The following is a 19,504-nucleotide window of genomic DNA, read 5'->3' on the forward strand; positions in this document are numbered from 1 at the left end:
CCAGCCACTGTTTTAATCTATTAGGTTACAATACTTTTTTCTCTATATTTTAGAAAAGTAACATTGTTAATGTATACACAATATAATACTTCTACTACACATTTTGTCTCAAACTGCATCTAATTGTACAGAAGATAACAAAATCCATTGTCTCAGTGAAGTTAAAGAAATAAGGATTATTTGTAAAATTAAAATTATATTCGAAGGAAAAAAATAGCTTCTAATTCTTCAGCAACAATTACATTTCAACATATTAAGTTTCAATTTTTAAGTACTTTTTTTTCTTCTTTAGTTTTCTTTGTTTTTTTAACTGCCTTAATTAATTAAGTGATGCCAATTATCTACTCAGATTTTATTTCTCAAAACATTATCATTTTAACCTTTATAATCAGCGGTCCCTGGGCATACAAATAGTTAGAAAAGAAACGAAGAAAACGTACTTCCAATATCCATCACCCATTTAGTTAGATGCAAAAACCTTCAGTACAATTGAATCTATGAATGTTTTCGTGAAATTCTTTCTTTCTGTACACCCCATATTGTTAAAAATTGCAGGCAGTTTAAATAAGTAAACTTTAATTGATTGGACTTTTGTGAGTCAAAGATCTAGTCTATTCACTTTTTAATACTGACTTATTGGAAAAGCAATGACAACATTTCACTTATATCCAGACTAACGGCGGAATTCTGTCCTGGAGGCTACCAATATGATCCCACTCCATGTTAATGTGCGGCAATAATAGGCACATAATCTTTAGATATAATGCAAATTACGAGTACTAACGCACTCGAAAACACATGCCACTATAGTTTCGTGTCACAACCAATCTGTTACACAATTTTGTAGATTAAGTCCGCTAAGTGTTTGCATACGATCATCATCGTTACAATTAGAAGCAGTAATATTATGTTATCTGCCATTTTAGTTGTATATTCATTATATCTGCATGTTCATTATACAAATATAAAGGCAGATTAGAACTGAGAATGAGAGAAAAGTACCTGTTAATGAGACCCGCTTTATATGGTTGTCTCAAGTTAGGGTCATTTGGATCAGCGATAAAATATGAATCAAATCCGGGGCGGTGTTTTCTTATTTCCGTAATATGATTTTCACCTTTTAGGAGAAGCTCCCAAAATTCTTCCTTATTATTTGCGCCCGGAAATCGGCAACCTATGCCAATAACGGCCACTGCCTTTACTTCATCCATTACGTTACATCTAAAAATATAGCATGACTCAGACAGTCAATATAATTCATGCACACTTAAGGAAGACTAAAATATAATATGATTTCAGCTAAAACCTTTAGCTTTAGAGGCACAATAATGCAGCAAAGAGTACATTTTCCTACGACCGTATTGATTTGTGTAATAAGAATTTTGCTTAATGCAAAACAAATTTCGAAACTTCTTTAAATCTCTCAAGAACTTGTATGTATTCCGTGAACATGTGGGTACCTAAGCTTACAGCTTTCATGTACACAAATGGTACCTTATATCTTGACAGTAATATTTGCTACATTACACAAAACTTCTTTTTCTAAACATGATGTTAGTAACAACTCCCTACGTATAGATAAAATCATTTACACATTTAATTAAAACTTTGGGAGTTAATATTATAACACAACATTAAAACCACAGAAGCATCTATTTCCAAGGTGTAGTTGCAAAGATTGATACCTGTTGTAATTACATAATGTGGTAAATGTTGAAGTTGCCATGCTGTTGTGATTTTAGCTTTACAGCCTTTTTTACCAAATGAATATGGGGATTTCGTATACTTAATATAAATTCCAGGTCATAAAACCGTGGAGACAGATACGCTGCGGGATATTTTCCTACGAATTTTCCAGTTACACTCAGCCTTGTCTTTTATATGTTAGAGCCAGGTTCAAGCCAGTGTGTTCGTTATCAATTCAGTCCCAGAAGTAGCATGTATATAAATGTAGGGATATGCTTCTAGATCTGAAAAAGGTGTGTTGTGAAAGACATCACTACATATCACTGGTTATCAATACCTATAATTTTGTGTTGAATTTGTACTGCCTGTTAATGGAATTATTAATAATATGCAAAAGAAGGGAATTTAACGTGAACAGTTTGAAGAACATTTATAGAGACCAAATGAGACATTTGAATTTGCTATTTCATTGCATTCACTTTTTAATAATATCAGCCATCCATACAGACATACATATGCAAATGATAAGGACTGATCTTCATCTAGTACATTCTTTTCAATGAAAGGAATGCATGATACTAAATAAATCTAAGCTGATAATGATACAATAACAATGACAAGAGTCTTTGTCATGTAAATATCTTCATACGCAATCAGGGGTTTCTGTGTGATTCAATTGAAGAGTGTCTGAATTCTATTAATGCTCAAAAGGTGCTGTTACAACTCTATGGTCTTAAACTAATTAACATATAAAAGCAAAACCTAATTGTAAAATTAAGCAAATAGTTTATTGCCCAAATTATGAAGTGAAAATGTGAATTAAATCCCAAATAGCCCTAAATTTTCATAAGGCTAAATGTAGTAGTATTCCAAATTTGTTCCAGTTGTGTTCCGAATGAATTCCAACATATTGTGCTGATGGGCTAATATATTTGAATAATGTTGATAAGCTAATAGTCTTTTTGTGTCACACTGATATAATCCAAAATATATTAAACTGAATGCAAAATAATTTCAAAATAGTTAAATAACCCTAAACGTTATGAGCACCTTGTAATTCCAATGTGTAATTTAGATAAATCCTCTCAAATAATGATGGAACGCAACTAAATGACTGTCGTCACTACATATGTTTAAGACAGGAATAATACTTATGTTATTCGCTATCCTATATGAAAGACTATGACATAATTTCAGAACTAGGATGAGGGTCAATATTCATTTCCAGAACATTCCACTTGTCAACAAGGTCAGGCCTTTTAACAGTCAGCCATCAGAAATCAGGTGAGCCAAAATGAAAGGCTTGTGCATTTTGAATCTCATATTGATCCGCATTTTTTAGAAAGTTGAACCATTTGATGTAACATGAATATAATTTGAAAAGTGCTTATTTATAGTATGTTTTTATTTATATTCTTTTACATTTTAGAAGTTCAAATCTTGGATGAGGTTGTCCTTACCTTGACCAGTATATATATTATATACATAGGATATTCTAGTTCTTTACGATGAGGTTGATCTGGTGAGCACCAATAGTTATACTGCCTATAAGTAGTTCATACTAGGGCAGCATGGTTGGTTATGATTCGGACAGAGACATGTTATTCCCTCTTGCTGTTCCTGGTGGATATGGGACAAATATCCTGATGCTCTTGGACAGTATGCTGGTTTTATTCCCTCTTGGCTTGCATAAACATTGACGCTTTGTCGTGTTATGAATTTGTATATAAATAAATGCACGAGACTTCATTCTTTATTTTGTTGTAACTGCATAAAATTTTACATCTGTATTGTATCATACAATTATGCTTTCATTCAATTTAATATTGTACATAACTAATGTCAAAATCAAAAGATCTTATTCACCAACATTTAGGTTGCTGGCAGTTCTTGAGGAGCCAGGTTTCTACTAATTCTCCAGGGATCATCATATTAGACTTCTCTCATCCATCTCATAACCTGATTGTCCCCATGTAGAAAGATAAGGCCATTCTGCATTATCTCCTTGATATGGGGACACATTTTTCTCCTTGCATAGAAAGAACGACCACCGAAAACGTTTCTTGATGTAGAATCGACGATATCTGTTTTAAAGATATCTTAACGATATCTGTTTGCTCAGTTTACCAATAGCCGGGAATAGGTGCCAAATATGACCATAAAGGGGCCAACAAAATAGTCAAGATAGTTGCTTATTTTCCACTGCTCTGCCCGTTCCGGTTATTATTCTCTGGGCAAATTCACAGTTCATGAAGCAAATGCATACATTGCATGATTAGAGAGGCTGAACATTTTTTTTTACATTCCAGGTTCCCCAACTTTTCATTCCCATTTAAGCTGATATGTTACTTAGACATGTGTGTTCATATCATTATCTTTTCCAGTCACATAAAATTATACCACAGTATACATAACTTAGACATGTGTGGGTCCAGATAATTAATTAAAGTCGCACCAAACAAGTAGTTCAGTATACATATGATATAAAATACTTGTTAAATACATGTAAAAGTTAAAATCCACTGTTTAATTACTCATCTCTCTCTGTCTATCAGACTTGGGTTAAATGATAATGTAATTGGTTTAATTGAGTAATTAATTACAATTACTGTATTTGTAATTGTAATTGAATATCGCTGATATGATGAAATCGAATTTGTCATTGACGGTCAAGATTTGCATAATTACTCAATTACAAGTCATATACAAAGGCGAAGATAAATGTAGTTTTAATTCCAAACAAATTATAAAAATTGAGAATATATATATATTTATCTTAAATACCATGTGTTAGGCTAGTAATATAGAAATTAACAGAGAATAAGCATTAAGGTTACGTTTTAGGGTAAACAAAGTGTATATATAAATGATTATATATTTGAAAGTTTGTTTTAGAAACATCAAGAATAATTCTGGCTAAACGTTGAATGTGTTGAAATACTAAATCAGATGAAAACTGTTCAAGTCTAAGGCGTTTTTAAGCTAAAAATATGAGCATTAATATAGAACAAGCAATAAAGTTAAGTTCATAGGTAAGAAAACTATGTATCTAAATGATTTTTATGTAACTGGTTTGCGTATTTGTACTACTTATAAAATATTTATTATAAATTATGTCAGATAATACCTTTCATGTCCTTATATTTCTGTTTGCTTATAATGTATAATTTTGATATTACTGATGCACAAAATACTCCAACTAAAATTGTTTTTTTTTTTATTAATTATGGGGAAAAAATAATTATATTTGTAATTGACAAAAAATTGTAACTGTAATTGAAGTCATAATTTTGAGTAAATAAAATTGTAATTGGTATCTGCAAACACACCTTAGTAGTAATTGATGAAAATAATTGAACCCAAGTATGCTATTTCCCCCTCTCTCTCCCTCTACATCAACATCCAAATTATTTATTATGATGATGAAGAAAAATTATCTCAAACGTTTTAGATGAAATATAACTGGCCAGGTAAATGAAAATCAAGTCCATGACCTCAGGCTTAAGCAATTTTCAGCTGTTGAACATGATACTAAATCTGTTGATGGACGAGTATGTTTTTTGTTTTTTAATGATTTTGCAAAGGTTTTTGGTATTTTAGCTACACTTTCAACACTGAAACACCGAGGAAATCAAACGGTAAATGCCTTTCCCAAGGAGGGACCAAGGCAAATGATCCAAGCTGGCCAGGTGTAGAATGGGTATCAAACCTGCAGCCTTTTTAATGTTTAAAATTTACTGTCTGTGCAATAATTGTTAAAGACTTAGTTGTTAACGTTACAAAATGTACAATTTTACACTGTACAGTAAGTAATAAAAGTACATACAATAATTGCTATGTATAATGAATACCTAACAGAACATATATGAAAAAGGATATGCCATTCGTGACACTGACACATAGCATACACATTTACGTCCAGTTAATTATTTTCATTGCTATAGACTACTGGATTTTAAGTTATGAACAAAAATTATTTAATTATACTAATCAATTGTCATCTAAATTACTATCAGTTCCCATCATTTCTACACCAAAGACAGTTGGCTCCCTGCAAACATGCACGAAATGTCCTTGCTATAAATAAATTAATATCAGTTATATTAAAAGAACAAGACGAATCCGTGTTTTTAAATTTTACTTTTGCATTCGTCTTGAGCTGAGTGGGTAGATGGAAGGAGGTTGTTAACATGGATAGTGAATGGGATCTAGTTTAGTTACAAACGAGAAACTGTTTAAGGAAACAATTTTGTGGCATGAAAAACAATTTAAAAATATCAGTCATCACTGTTCCTCTAAGTATTGATTTATATGTAGTGGCATATTTGGGTAAAGCAGAGAGACGTGGAAAATAGCTGTGAATACCAGTTTAGCACAGTATACAGGAACTATTTTGTTTAATTGAATATGTTTTTTCACATTTATAAACTACCTTAATTGCAGGTTAAAACAATAAATAATAAAATATCAACGGCAACCTGCCAGCCCAATATACGTTGCTAGCACTATAACATCCTTTAATATTATGACTAGAGATCCCTTCATAATTAATTTCATTTCAGTTCTTTATAATGAATTTACTATAGATAAAGTCATACTGGTCATGTATGCCCATTTAGTTACTTTAAAATTAATATAAATGTTTGTCTTAAAATTTAACACTAATTTTCTTTAACCAAAGTCTATTCATTACTGATCATTGAATTCTCTGCACCTTAAATTATAACTTTAATCAAGAAACATCCAGACGAAAAATCGCTCTGGACTTTTAGAATGGTGGCCATGTACTAAACGTGGGTCAAGAAAAGAGCACATTTCGGAATGTACTGGAACCCACCTTTAAGTTCATTTGGTTCAAAATTGTCTACGAACTGTAATAATGATTTTGCCCGTATGCACTTCTCTTGGAGTTTAAATAATGATCTTCCAAAGGAATATGTATATATAATAATCCGAATGAAGTGAATAATTGTCACTTAAAGGGATATATAATCAAATAGTAAAAATGATGCTTATTATTGAAATAGTTGAAAACCTACATGACACGTATGCCTTTTACCGCAGTAGTTGAAAGGTGTAGAATACATCTTAGTATCCAGCCTAAACATGAGAGATGAACCACTTACAGAATCAGCTTTACAATCAGATCTAGGAAACTGTATGAATGGTTCAAAAACAACAACTTGTTATTTGTCATTTTTGTTCATGCACTTATGACAATAACATGGTTATTAAGCTTTTGTGCAAGCAATGCACTTGTCCCATTGCTCCAATATATGTCTGTGCGTGTCAGTGTGAAAGAGAAAGACACAGTGGGAGAGACAGAGAGAGAGAGAGAGAGAGAGAATATCGATATTGAGAATAATTGCATATGTATCTTGGTTCTCCTGCGCAATTTCAAGAACTGGTCTCAAGAAGGTTATGTACATGTATTCAAATGACCTTTATGATTACTCTCTGCACCCTTCATTCAAGCACTGAGTGAAATATCAATCAGTCGATCATATAGAGATTTTGAAATCTTACAAAGAAAATCAAAGTCTTGCCCAATGATAATAATAATAATAATGTGCTTTGAAACATAGCAACAAGACATATGACAAGTGGATGACACTTTCTATATAGACACTGGCATACCTATCCAATGACTTCGTCATTTCTTCGAATGACGTTCTAACTCCTCCATTAATGATCATCACCATACAAACTGGTCCCCAAAAAGAACCCTTGATAGGTTCCGTTCAGTTTCTCTGACAGCTCTTCGACTTTCATTTTGGAACGCTACGAAGTCGGGCGACGTTCACATTGTTACCCCTCGCGCTTTCGCCAATTTTATTTACTATAGATATTTAAATTACAACTAAGTGACTCACAACCTGCCCACTAGACGATCTCGTAGCCATTATGTTGTCACATAAGATTTCCATAGCAGCTCGTGACCTATACATTTCAATTAAAGCCCCCCTCTTAAATGCACTTTCTCCCGTTTTTTTGACAATAAAATGATCAAATCTTCAGAAATTCTAGGTTTGTATGGGTTGTTTCAGTTTATAAACTGACATATTGCACAATATTCATGCTCTTTACAATATATTAAATTACATACACCCTGCACTATTGTGCTTTTAAACCAATTCAATGGCATTAAATATGACGGAATTGTTTACAAGTCTAACAATACCAACTCAAAACAAACGGTGCATAAAACAGGAAAGAAGAAAAGACGCAAGATATGGTAGAAGTCCATAATTGTTGCCAACATATTTAATTGAAATTAAAAATAATGTATGTCTGCATTCTCCTTGAATCACATCTACTTCTACTCATTTAAACTTTCAAATCTCAAAATCTTCCAGTATAAACTTGAGTTATAATTCAGTCCTCAATTTTCAATTACATTTACTTATACAGTCCTCAAACTTATTTATATCTAAATATAAATAATTTATTCTAATAAGTTAGAACAGTTTTGATTCAGTTTGATTGTGTTGGGCTCAGCTATATCATATTATATGTAATGGAAATTTTTACTTCCATTTAAATCATGGGATGTCTATTAATTATATAGTCAATTGATTTTATTTTACAATTAAGTAAATTTCATGGGAAAGGTATTTAGAAGGTGTTCCATTGATTTTAACATCAGTAAACTCGTATACATTCCACGGCATTATCAAGCTGGTAGTTACATCTGCTTTAAACACCGATAAACCTTTATGAAAAAAATGTATCTTTTCTGACTTATTTAGATTTATTTTGTACAAATTTAAATTGAAGTACTAAGGGATACACTTAGTTTCGTTCAATGCATGTATTGCAGATATTCAAAAGGAAGCAAGGGCTCACAAAATCGCACAGGCAAATCATAATAACAACGTTATTTGTATTTTCTCATGGAACCTGCAAAAGTCTGATAGTTCACATCTATTTCCTCTACGGTATACCAAGCTCAGTTTTATCAACAGCGATGAGAAACTACATTGCATACTTATTTTGATTGAGAACGAATTTAATAATTTCAGAATTAGAACCAAAGAAATAATTACAATGCTGGTGTGGCTGTCCATAAAAATGTAAATAACTTAACTCATGAGTATGTAGCATCACATTTAAATCAGTATCTAACTTTTTATGCTATAAATATGCTAAAGTCAAATGGTTCTCTTACTCTGCATCGACGATGTGGAAATCTTTACCACCAGATATTCGAAATCCCTTTTCAGACGTTATTTAGAAGGGTAATGTTGATATCAAAGATATTATTACTACTACTAATATTAGTAGTAGTAGTAGTCGTATTAATAGCTGTTGTTGTTAATCAAACGAAGCATTTTAAATAGAGTATGGAAAAATGCTAAACGTGTTGATCTTAGATTACTATATATAAAATTTGTTTCCGCGAAATGCATTTGAAAAGTATCTTAACAGAAAATGATTTTAAAAGATCTATATACAAGAAAATAAAGTGTCATAAGGTTTAATTTTCAGCCGTTGTTAAACTTCTGGTCGTTTAAATACACTGTGTGTTGTTTGCCAACGAAATGTAATGTTTTTGGAGAATCTCTTTTAATACCTCCCTCCTTTTTTCATGTCGTACTGGATAAATTGAATGTTATAATTCATAATAGCCGGGTTATAGTTAAAACCAAAGAAACGGTTGTTGAGCACTGTTATTTCTGTTTCCTATAAGCAAAAGAATGTATGCCATCACCAATTTCTTTGCTTATGTGTTCATTATTTATTTCTTTATTTAATTATTTATTATTTGACCCGAAATGAATAGAACTATGTTAATAATCATCTATGTGAAATGAAGATTCCACTATGTTTGAACAGTCTTGGTGTCCTGAGATAATATTTTAATTACAAATAAATATGTGTAGATTTATCATTTATGAAGAAATCTTTCTTCAAAACATTTTAATGATGTAATTTCATTACTTTTTGTAATTAAATGTAGACTCATACAACTTTGTTGTTAGCCTTGCATTGTTGTGCTTCTCCTTTTCTGCTCCGATATGACTATATCATATTAAGACTACATTTCAAAACCGTTTAACAGTACATGCAAATTATGATCTCCTCCACCATTTATTACGTTAATACATTCTAAATCAGTAACGTTTATCTCCTTTTAAGTACAAAGCAGTCATGACCTACTTTTCTCAAATCTTTACAGTGCAATAATTAACAGTTTAAAATTGTGTTATGCATTTGAGTCCGATAGGTAGCGCAGCGGCAATAATTCTGAGCAACATATCTTATATTGCACTGCATCTCAGTCGTTGCTTATTGTATGTTTCCTGACGAATATATATTTTCTTTCAAATGCATCTTCTTTGTAATTGAGTACATTTATATGAACGCGATTTCGTAATGTTAATTTAGATATCTATTTTTTGTTTCTTTCCTCTGCTGTCTTAATTAAGTTCAAAAGGAAACTGTATTTTTCGAACAAGTTAAAATTTTATTTCTCGGCAACACTCTAGTATGGTTACACTATTTCGAATACACACACACACACATAATATATATATATATATATATATATATATATATATATATATATATATATATATATATATATATATATATATATATATATATATATATATATATATATATATATATATAGTGATTTAACCATTATCATAGCCATCATCAACGTATTCCCTTATGATGACCGGTATGTTGTTATTATTAACTGGTGACGATATAATGTATTAATCCGATTTTTAAATGCACAACACTTCAATCATTTAAAACAAATAATTAAAATAAAACTGTACTTGGTCAAAATATACAGATAAATTTCTTCCTTTTTTACAGATGTTAAATTTGCGTTTCAAAATTCTTTCATTGCTGGCATGGATATCGAACTTTCGCTCTTTAATCTTTTAATTTCCGCTTTGTTTGCATAATTGTGTATTTCCTTACGCTACTGCTTCCATATTTTTGAATCGTTTATAAGTCGCATTTAGATGATACACCTAATAATAGAAATATCATAAACGAAATTTCCCTAAGTAATTTATTTGTGATTTCTTTTATTCATCACCGCAAAATCTTCCAGTGTAAAAACAAAAATGCATAACAAACAGCCATCACATTGATTTGTAAGTAGTGCTTTCTGCAGTCAGTTACATACCTTTGTAATGAGCTAATGTAACTTACCTTGTATTTGGATCCTCTTAGTAGAACTTTTATGTTGAATTAAAGCAGTGTTGCAATATATATAGATATAAGTATTGCCCAATGAGCAGTAGTGAGATTACGGGGGAGGAGCCTTTCCTTGATTAATGAGCAGCTTAAGTAAACATTGCATGATGACTGACAGCTAGCATTGAATCGTTATCTTTGCAGTTGTCAAAGCATTTCTGTTTGTCCGTTTAATCAGTTGCAATAATACACGCAGACTGTGAGGTTCAACTGGCAAAAACCACTAGTAAATTGTTCCTAAATGCGGCAGCTAAACTCCCAGTTAAACTTATACATAGTGTAACGGAGCTTTCTGAATCAAGGTAAGAGTAAACATGTTACAATACGCTGCAACTCAGCTACAAACAGTTATTTAAAGTTTACATTCCTATATTGAAAACATAATTTATAACTCCAATGAACAAGCGCAAGCGCACGTATCTATATACAACCTACATGTGAACAGGTACGGAAGCGGAGATACATATAGTTCCGTACTCCTCAGATGAAAGCTGTATTTAAATTTATACATAAGATCTTTTGCATGTATATGCTACCTGTTATATATTAAATTAAAAGCATATTGTTATATCACGTTCTTTTATTTTCATCTTAGTTCTATAGCACCAGTGAGAAAGTTTTATATATGTTTAATATTCTTGATATTCCGTAAAGCAAAGAAGAATGTGCACGCATCAAAATCTCTAAGTTGAACAGAATAATCTGTAATGTTTGCTATAGTTTGAATTTGAAGGCAAGACATTGAAAAAATACAATGTTAATTATACCTCAAGATATAGTTAAAAACTATAAACTTGGAGGAAAGAAAAGTTTTTATATAAATATATAGATACATATCAATGAAAAATTAAAGTCGTAAATTTACCAGTTACCAAGTATGTCTGAATAATGGCAGTCAAAGAACAGCCATTATGCAAGGCCTGGACGTAAACAGTTAGCTATATGTGTCGTAATGAATCCCCATCGCGTTTATACATCTCCATCATTTTCTTGTTAGCTTAGTTTGCTTACAAATGTGATATTGAAGAGTTTTTTGTTATCACCTTTGTTCATGTCCGTACATTACCTAACGAACAATTATACTGCATCCATATATGCTAAGACGGGACGTGTTTAAGGTGACTTTTTCATCCCCAGTATCCATAATGGCATCAACCATTTATTTCGGATTTAAGGAAGGAACATTGCGAACATATATAAATGATTTCTGCTGTATTGTTCAAGATGTGTTATGCTTCAATTGTTGATTTTCGTGTCTTCCATTTTAATTGTTTATTTATTTTTTAAAATTGGAAAATTGAATTATATTTTTATACATGGTGATTTTCTTTGTGAGGGTTAAGAGAGGAATGTTCATAATGAAATGGGTAGTATTTGTATACGATGGAAGTATGGAATTGATGATATTGTATATCACATTCTTAAACTTCAGTTGCATGGAAAGTATTTTTGAGATACTGAATGACTTACCTTCACATCTTGCAGCACGCCTTGACATGTAGACACTAGTACTTAGTTGACTTTAAAATAATTATTTAAGGAATGTTCACTACTTCCTTAAACAAATGAAGTGCTCACCAACGTATGCACATCGTCATAGCTTTGGACATTTGTGAATGACTCAAAATCTTAATGGAAATTTAACACATGTTGTTGATCAAGTTTATGATAAGATAATGAAAGTAAGGGTAATGTTGAAGTGGAAAGTATGAACTTATGACAGTTCCATCAGAATAATACTAAAAATATCTGATTCCAACAAGGCAAAATAATTAGGCATCCACTCATAACTCAAACTTCGGATAACAGTCAATTGGCTCAAATATTACATATTGATCATATTGTTTACGTTAAAAACATGTAGCAACAGAAACTATGTAAACTTATTTGCGTATAATGTATAACAGGAAACACTAGGGCGGGTGCCTAAAGTTTTAATATGTGCGGTAATGTGTTGTTGAAAATATTATAAATTTTCAGCAGTCTACTTTAGAATCAAACATAATAATAATATGCTACTTATTGTCATTTACGTATGTGTCAGGTACATAACGTTATCATTGAACGGAATATCTTCTGATACATATTTGTCTTGTTTATATATTCCCCACCTCTTGTTCATGGTTCAGGCTACCCGCTATACTTCTTGTTCTTTTTTGCACTATTTGAATCTCTTTTTCTCAGATTGGAACTACTACTGCTACTACTACTATTATTTCTACTAATAATTATACTTGTACTATTGTAAGCACTATGATGATGCATTTTCGTTTTTTTCCTAACGTCTGGATATGTGAATAATGCTCATGAGAAAGTAACGGATTTCGTTTCTCAAAACAACTCAAGAGTACTGTAAAGTATATTTGGGTATATTTGCTTAACTGGCAGTATGCATATCATGTTGCATACTTTGTACTATTGTTATTAATATCTAAATAATGGCATGTGTATATTTATATCTGGAAAATGCCAATGTTAATCGAAAAAGAATCAGTTTTAATAGTCTGAAGATGACAATTAAATACCAGGTTTCGAATTCATTACACAAAAATGACACATACTGTTAAGTAATGGATACATACATTCGGTGCAGCAGGTAGAACATATATACATTCAATCGGCATGTTTCCATAATTTAAACATATGTATATCAAGCAAGACAATTATGTGACTTTAGTTCATGTGTGCCAAGCTTACAACCACTTCTGGTAGTTTCTAGTGTGCTATCGTAACTTGGATTCTTATTATTTTCAAAGGCGGTAAAAAAGGTGTGGTTGGTACGCACAAAATGCCCAAACTGAGCTCGCTTGCAGACAAATCTTAATACCTACACTTTTTACACTTGGTAGAGGTCTTGTAAGAAGGTTATATGCTTGAGATATAACGTGAAAAGTGATCTGTCCTTTAATTATCTGCAAAGCAGAATTATTTGATAACTAATTAAGAAATAGGGAGCCATTTAAAGATTACAATCTCCTCAATAAAGATTTTTATAATATTTCAGCACTTTGAGTGTGCATAACGCATATTTTCTGATTTTGCATTATAGATTTTCTTCGGGAAAATGGGGGGAAGCACGTGTTATAACTGTTATGAGAAGGTGGAAAGAAAGCTTGGATCTGTGTTTGCTAGATACGGAAGTTTGGTTGCCAGGCATCCTTGGAAGTTTATAATGGTTACCATCTTACTGAATGGGCTATTGTCTATTGGAATGATCCGGATGCAGGTGGAAACTGACGTAACGACTGTCTATACCCCCATCAACAGCGAAGCAAACAAGGACAGTGAACGTGTCAAAGCCTTATTTCCAGATCTATCTGGGTCAGACTTTGTCGGTTTACAACAAATGCCTGATCTGGGTCGCCAAGCCGAAATAATTATTCGAGCGATATCAGGTAACGTTCTCGATCGCATCATCCTCGGTGAAGTGGAGAGGATATATAAATACGTCAGAGAAATCAGCATTGATAAGAATGGTGTTAGCATAAATTATACGGATATTTGCGCCAGAAATAGATTCAGTTGTGCAGTTGAGGGGGACTTCTTCTTTTCTTCTGAGTTTCTGTCGGCAGTTGGAGCTAATAATATCACATTTCCATATTTTTACCACCAGACGTTTGGTCCTATTTACTATGAGACTTTGGTGGGAGCTTTTACTTGTAATAGAACCCACTTGACGTCGGCACAAATGTTGCGTCTTCGGTTCAACATAAGAACAGATAGATCAAATTCGGACACCATATCATCCTGGGAAAATGAATTTGTTTCCAGAATAAAATCGTTTCCTTCCAGCACTGTTGAAATCACGTATATGCATTCTAAATCTATGGAGCAGGAACTCGATAAAAACATTTCTGGAGACATTATCCTTTTTTCTATTACCTTCACCCTCATGATTACATACTCCTGTTTTGCCACGTTTACAGCGAGATGTGATGCAGTTGGCCAAAGAGCAAATCTTGGATATCCTGGGGTCATTGCTGCTGGTATTTCAATAGCGTCTTCGTTTGGAATTGTCAGCGCATGTGGAGTGAGTTTTGTCAGCATTGTGGGCGTGGTTCCATTTTTGATAATAGGTAGTGTATGTATTATATTATAAATATCCGTACTCGAAATTTATTGAAATTTAATGACAAGCACAACATTATTAAGTCAACAATGATGGACAGGTCTTTGGAAAAAATGTTTAAATATGGTACAATTATTGTTAGATGTCTAACATATTTACTTATTTTTCTTTATTAACTTCAACTCCCAATTTAATTTTTATTAAAGTAAATTGCATATTGCATGTGATTGTTGTCAAAATATTTATAATCTTAGAACTCCTCTGGTTTGTGATTCGGCATTCTGTCGAAACGATATTGGCAAAATTATCTGCCAATGTAATCTCAATTAAAAATCAAATATTCATAAGATTTAAGTAGTTTTGTTAAAGTCTTTCTAGATGAGATTCAACGATCCGATTATCTGATTGGCTATGTTAGAAATCCCGGGTGTGGCTCCTACTTTACAGGCACTTAGATTTTACATTTTCTGGTAACGAAGTATGTTGGCTTTAAAGTTAATTTAAATATTCACATATAAGCATTTTGGCGAAATTGAGTTTACTATTTGTGGTAAGTTACTTCATTCTTGTATTTTTTTCTGATATTATTTTCTTCCGTTTTTTATTATTTTGCATTGACATGGAGACTGCAACGCTAAACCTATCCATTTTGCCCCTTCAATTAATCTTTCTAGCTATTCATCTGCAAAGTTTGAGAGACCTACTTATTAACATACGAAGAGGGTAGAACATAAACCATACGTTTCTTCCTGCTACGATCAAAGCAATTACTGATATATATATATATATATATATATATATATATATATATATATATATATATATATATATATATATATATATATATATATATATATATTGATATACGTTTCGTATAATAGCCTTTCATCAGCTCTTCCATTCAGTCAATGACATTTACAGGAGTACTTTAAGGTAGTATCAATTGCTTAATATTTAATTGTTTTATAACGGATGGAGATTGCTAATGAATACATCATCCATAAAGGAGACTCCAAACTAAGTGTACAAACCTATATAAAATAGTGTTGCCATTCAAAAAGCAGATTCAAGACACCACTGAATGTGTTGTAGTAATTTGTTTTGTTGATCTTATAGTTTTCGTATTACATACGTGTCTACATGTTTCCCTTTTTGAATGAATATGTTTTAAACGCAGATGGCTAGAACAGTCGTTGCACTACACATCATAATGAAATAAAAATAAAGAGCTGAAGACAGTGTACGATGCAAATAATAGTTATGAGAATGGTCTACAGAAACTAAATTGTTACTTCACTCATTGTCAAGAGGCATTCTTTTCTCATATGCAGGTATTGGGGTGGATGATATGTTTATCCTACTCTCAGGACTTGCCGGAGTTCAGGACAAAAAAAGCGTGGAGGAAAAGATTGCCGAAACTATGCGAACAAGTGGGGTTGCCATCACCATTACTTCTGTTACAGATCTACTGGCTTTTGCCGCTGGAGCTTCCTCAGTCTTCTTGAGTGTCAGGAATTTTTGCATCTACACAGGTAAGAATTATTTTGTATACATCTAAATCGAGAGAAAAACAAAGAAATGATGTTGACCAATAACGGAGAACACATTTACGCTTATAAATGGTCTGTATAATTTTTTCGACACATTAATTTACAGGTTCGTGATGATAGTTTCAACTATGAGTAATCATCCAGTAACATTTTTAATCGAAATTTAAGAACCGCATCTCACGGCTATAAGCTTTAATGCTTTAATATGCTTCCTAACGACCTTGCTTTAAATAATGTTTCGTTCAGTATAAATTCTTCAGATATTGTCAGAATGCTCCAATTAATCATTTTCTCCCTTCTTGTTTTGATATATCAACAAAACAAATATTATAGCAATTGTGTTGGCCATATACTTAATTTTAAAGGAAATTTACTTTGATCTAAAGGAACTAATGCTGTAAAATAGCTACGAAAGCATGTTTTATTTCTGATAATCATGTCGCTTCTTTTGATTCCATGATGTAGCAGTGGATAAGAAAGAAGGGTTTTAAATGCTTTATTGAGAATATCAAGAATTGAAAGACCGTCTGTCGTTATTAACAAGCTACCACTTAATATAATGCGCATTTATTTATGATTTATGTATTGAAAACTAGAGAAGGACGATGAATTGTGATAAAATGACAAATGAGAAAGTTTCTAGTCTTAGACATACTAATTTGAATTTATTTTTCAGGCGTTGCAGTGATAATTTGCTACTTGAACCAAGCAACCCTTTTTGTTGCATGCCTGACATTGCATGAGCAACGTGTAGAATCCAAGAGGCATTGTATGACTTGCTTACCCGTGCTTACCAAACACGAAGCAAAGGAAAAAGGAAAGAGTGGACTTCACGTTATCTGCTGTACTGGATCCCCCCCTAAGTCGCGAACAGAAGCGGAAAGCTTTCTAGACAAATTTCCTGGTTGGTTAATTCCAAAAATAGTTCTTAAACGTCCTCTTAAAATTCTTATACTACTGATGTTTGCTGGTTATCTTGCTGTATCAATATATGGCGTCACAAAAATGAACCAAGGTCTGGAGTTAAAAAATTTGGTGTCTGAAAAGTCATACTTTTATAAATATAGACAATGGCTTGATGACAATTTTAGAGAACTTACACCTGTGTCATTCGTTATTCCCGACACTTTTCTATATTCTAGCACTGCTACGCAAGATGCAGTTGGAAATCTTTTGAAAAATGCTAAGTCTAACCCCAGTGTTAATGATAATTTTCAGATTAGTTGGTTATCTGCCTATAAGGAATCACCATTTTATAATGACTCTTCTGAAGATAATTTTGTAACTAATCTAGAATCACGATTCTTGACGTATCCACTTTATCAGCGGTTTAGAAATGATGTAAAAATAAACTCTGTATCTAAAAGAATCACTTCATCCAGATTTTATACAATGTCTGAAAACTTGAAGTCAACAACCGATCAGGGTCAATTAATGTTGGATATGCGCGATGTCGCTAAGTCCTCGTCATTATCACCATTCGCTTTTTCCCCTGCTTTTATTTTCTATGAACAGTATATCGCAGTTCTTCCACAAACTTTACAAACGGTAGGGATTGCAGTTGCAATAGTTTTCTTCGTTACCGTTTTGTTTATGCCACATCCCCTATTACTGATTTACGTGACGATCACTGTAGTTATGATAATGGTTGGAATCATAGGCTTTCTTCCGTTTCTCGGGTTAACATTAAGTACAATTACCATGATTCACATAATAATGAGTGTAGGGTTTTCAGTGGATTATGCTGCACACATTTGTCATGGTTTCATGGTTGCTGATGGCAATACTAGAGACGATAGGGTAAAGGAAGCTGTGATAAGATCGGGAGCTCCCATTTTCCATGGGGCAGCGTCATCTCTCCTTGGCGTTATAACCCTTGCTGCAGCTGCATCTTACATATTCTACTCGTTTTTTAGAGTAATGATCCTTGTAATTGTTTTTGGCTTAGCTCATGCCGTATTTTTCCTTCCCGTGATACTATCATTGATTGGCCCTCACAGAGGAATAGATACGGGTCAGGTACAGAGAAATACGCAATCTAGTGAGAATGCGAGAAGCACAGTTTGATTAACTTAGAAACATCAGCTGTTCTAAGAATAGATAGGGTGTTGAAAAGTGTGAATTAATTTTAGATAATTTATGTGTCAAATTTAAATTTTCCTAAGAAAGCAAAACCTCTGCGTAAGGTATCCCAAAATATGAATTCAGTGTCCAGCTTGCCAAAGTCTTAATCCATTTACACACGCATATTATGTTTACATTTGCATAGTTCTGTGTCCTATTTACTTTTGTTGTATATATTATTCATATCAAACTTTGATCTTTCATATATGATTACAACGATTTAATGTGGAGTTTTTAGTGCTAGATATACTACAAAACAACTCTCTACATTTACAAACACATTATCGTTACTACATAAAGATAGAATGTTTCCCGCTCACTCTCATCTAATCAGACACAGCATGTATAGATTCTAAATGAAAAGTAGTTTTAAACTCGAAGTACGGATCACTCAGTTAGCTTATATTTTTGTGATCCTGGTTTTCCTCTCTTTCTAAATCAGTTTCTGCTATAGTAGGAAAGTATTTTGAGTCACACACACAATCACACATACTCACGCATATTATTGTTGCATTGTTGATTCTCATATATATTATTTATGCTTCCTGTCATATCTGCTTTTGTTAGATGCTAAATAATATCTGTGATATTTTCATTGTTTTTTCTGAATCTAACAGTACCAGTAAAAATAAAGACTTGTATACAAAATCATATTTTTCTGTCTTTTTTCATTTATCTGTAACAGACTGAGCGAAAGTGTGAAAGAAGTATCCGTCTTGTCTCTTGACCCTGTTCACGCAAAATGATCTCTCGTCCGGAAGTTTAAGCGTTATTTCTTGCGTGATTTTTGTTTTATTAGAATAATATGTTCTTAAAAGTTTCGTATGTCTTTCTGTTAATATGGTTTTTTTTAATT

At 32.4% G+C, this 19,504-nt stretch overlaps 1 protein-coding gene across 1 annotated transcript; it reads left to right on the forward strand.

Moving 5' to 3' along the window:
• Window positions 1-13,969: 13,969 nt before the first annotated feature.
• LOC149772494 (patched domain-containing protein 3-like) lies at window positions 13,970-18,591 on the forward strand. Its single transcript, XM_089947704.1, has 3 exons — window positions 13,970-14,981; window positions 16,306-16,506; window positions 17,201-18,591. The coding sequence occupies exons 1-3, from the start codon at window positions 13,970-13,972 to the stop codon at window positions 18,589-18,591; spliced, it is 2,604 nt and encodes an 867-aa protein (XP_089803830.1).
• The last annotated feature ends 913 nt before the right edge of the window (window positions 18,592-19,504 follow it).

This window comes from Sinohyriopsis cumingii, unplaced genomic scaffold (assembly GCF_028554795.1).
Source record: "Sinohyriopsis cumingii isolate HCF-2022 unplaced genomic scaffold, ASM2855479v2 utg001437l, whole genome shotgun sequence".
NCBI lineage: Eukaryota > Metazoa > Mollusca > Bivalvia > Unionida > Unionidae > Sinohyriopsis > Sinohyriopsis cumingii.

Bases quoted from the DNA above. Each gene is read 5' to 3' on its own strand.
- LOC149772494 (XM_089947704.1), top strand. From the start codon at position 13,970: ATGGGGGGAAGCACGTGTTATAACTGTTATGAGAAGGTGGAAAGAAAG. The intron at 14,982-16,305 runs GTAGTGTATGTA...TCTCATATGCAG, and splicing joins GGTTCCATTTTTGATAATAG to GTATTGGGGTGGATGATATG. The intron at 16,507-17,200 runs GTAAGAATTATT...TTTATTTTTCAG, and splicing joins GAATTTTTGCATCTACACAG to GCGTTGCAGTGATAATTTGC.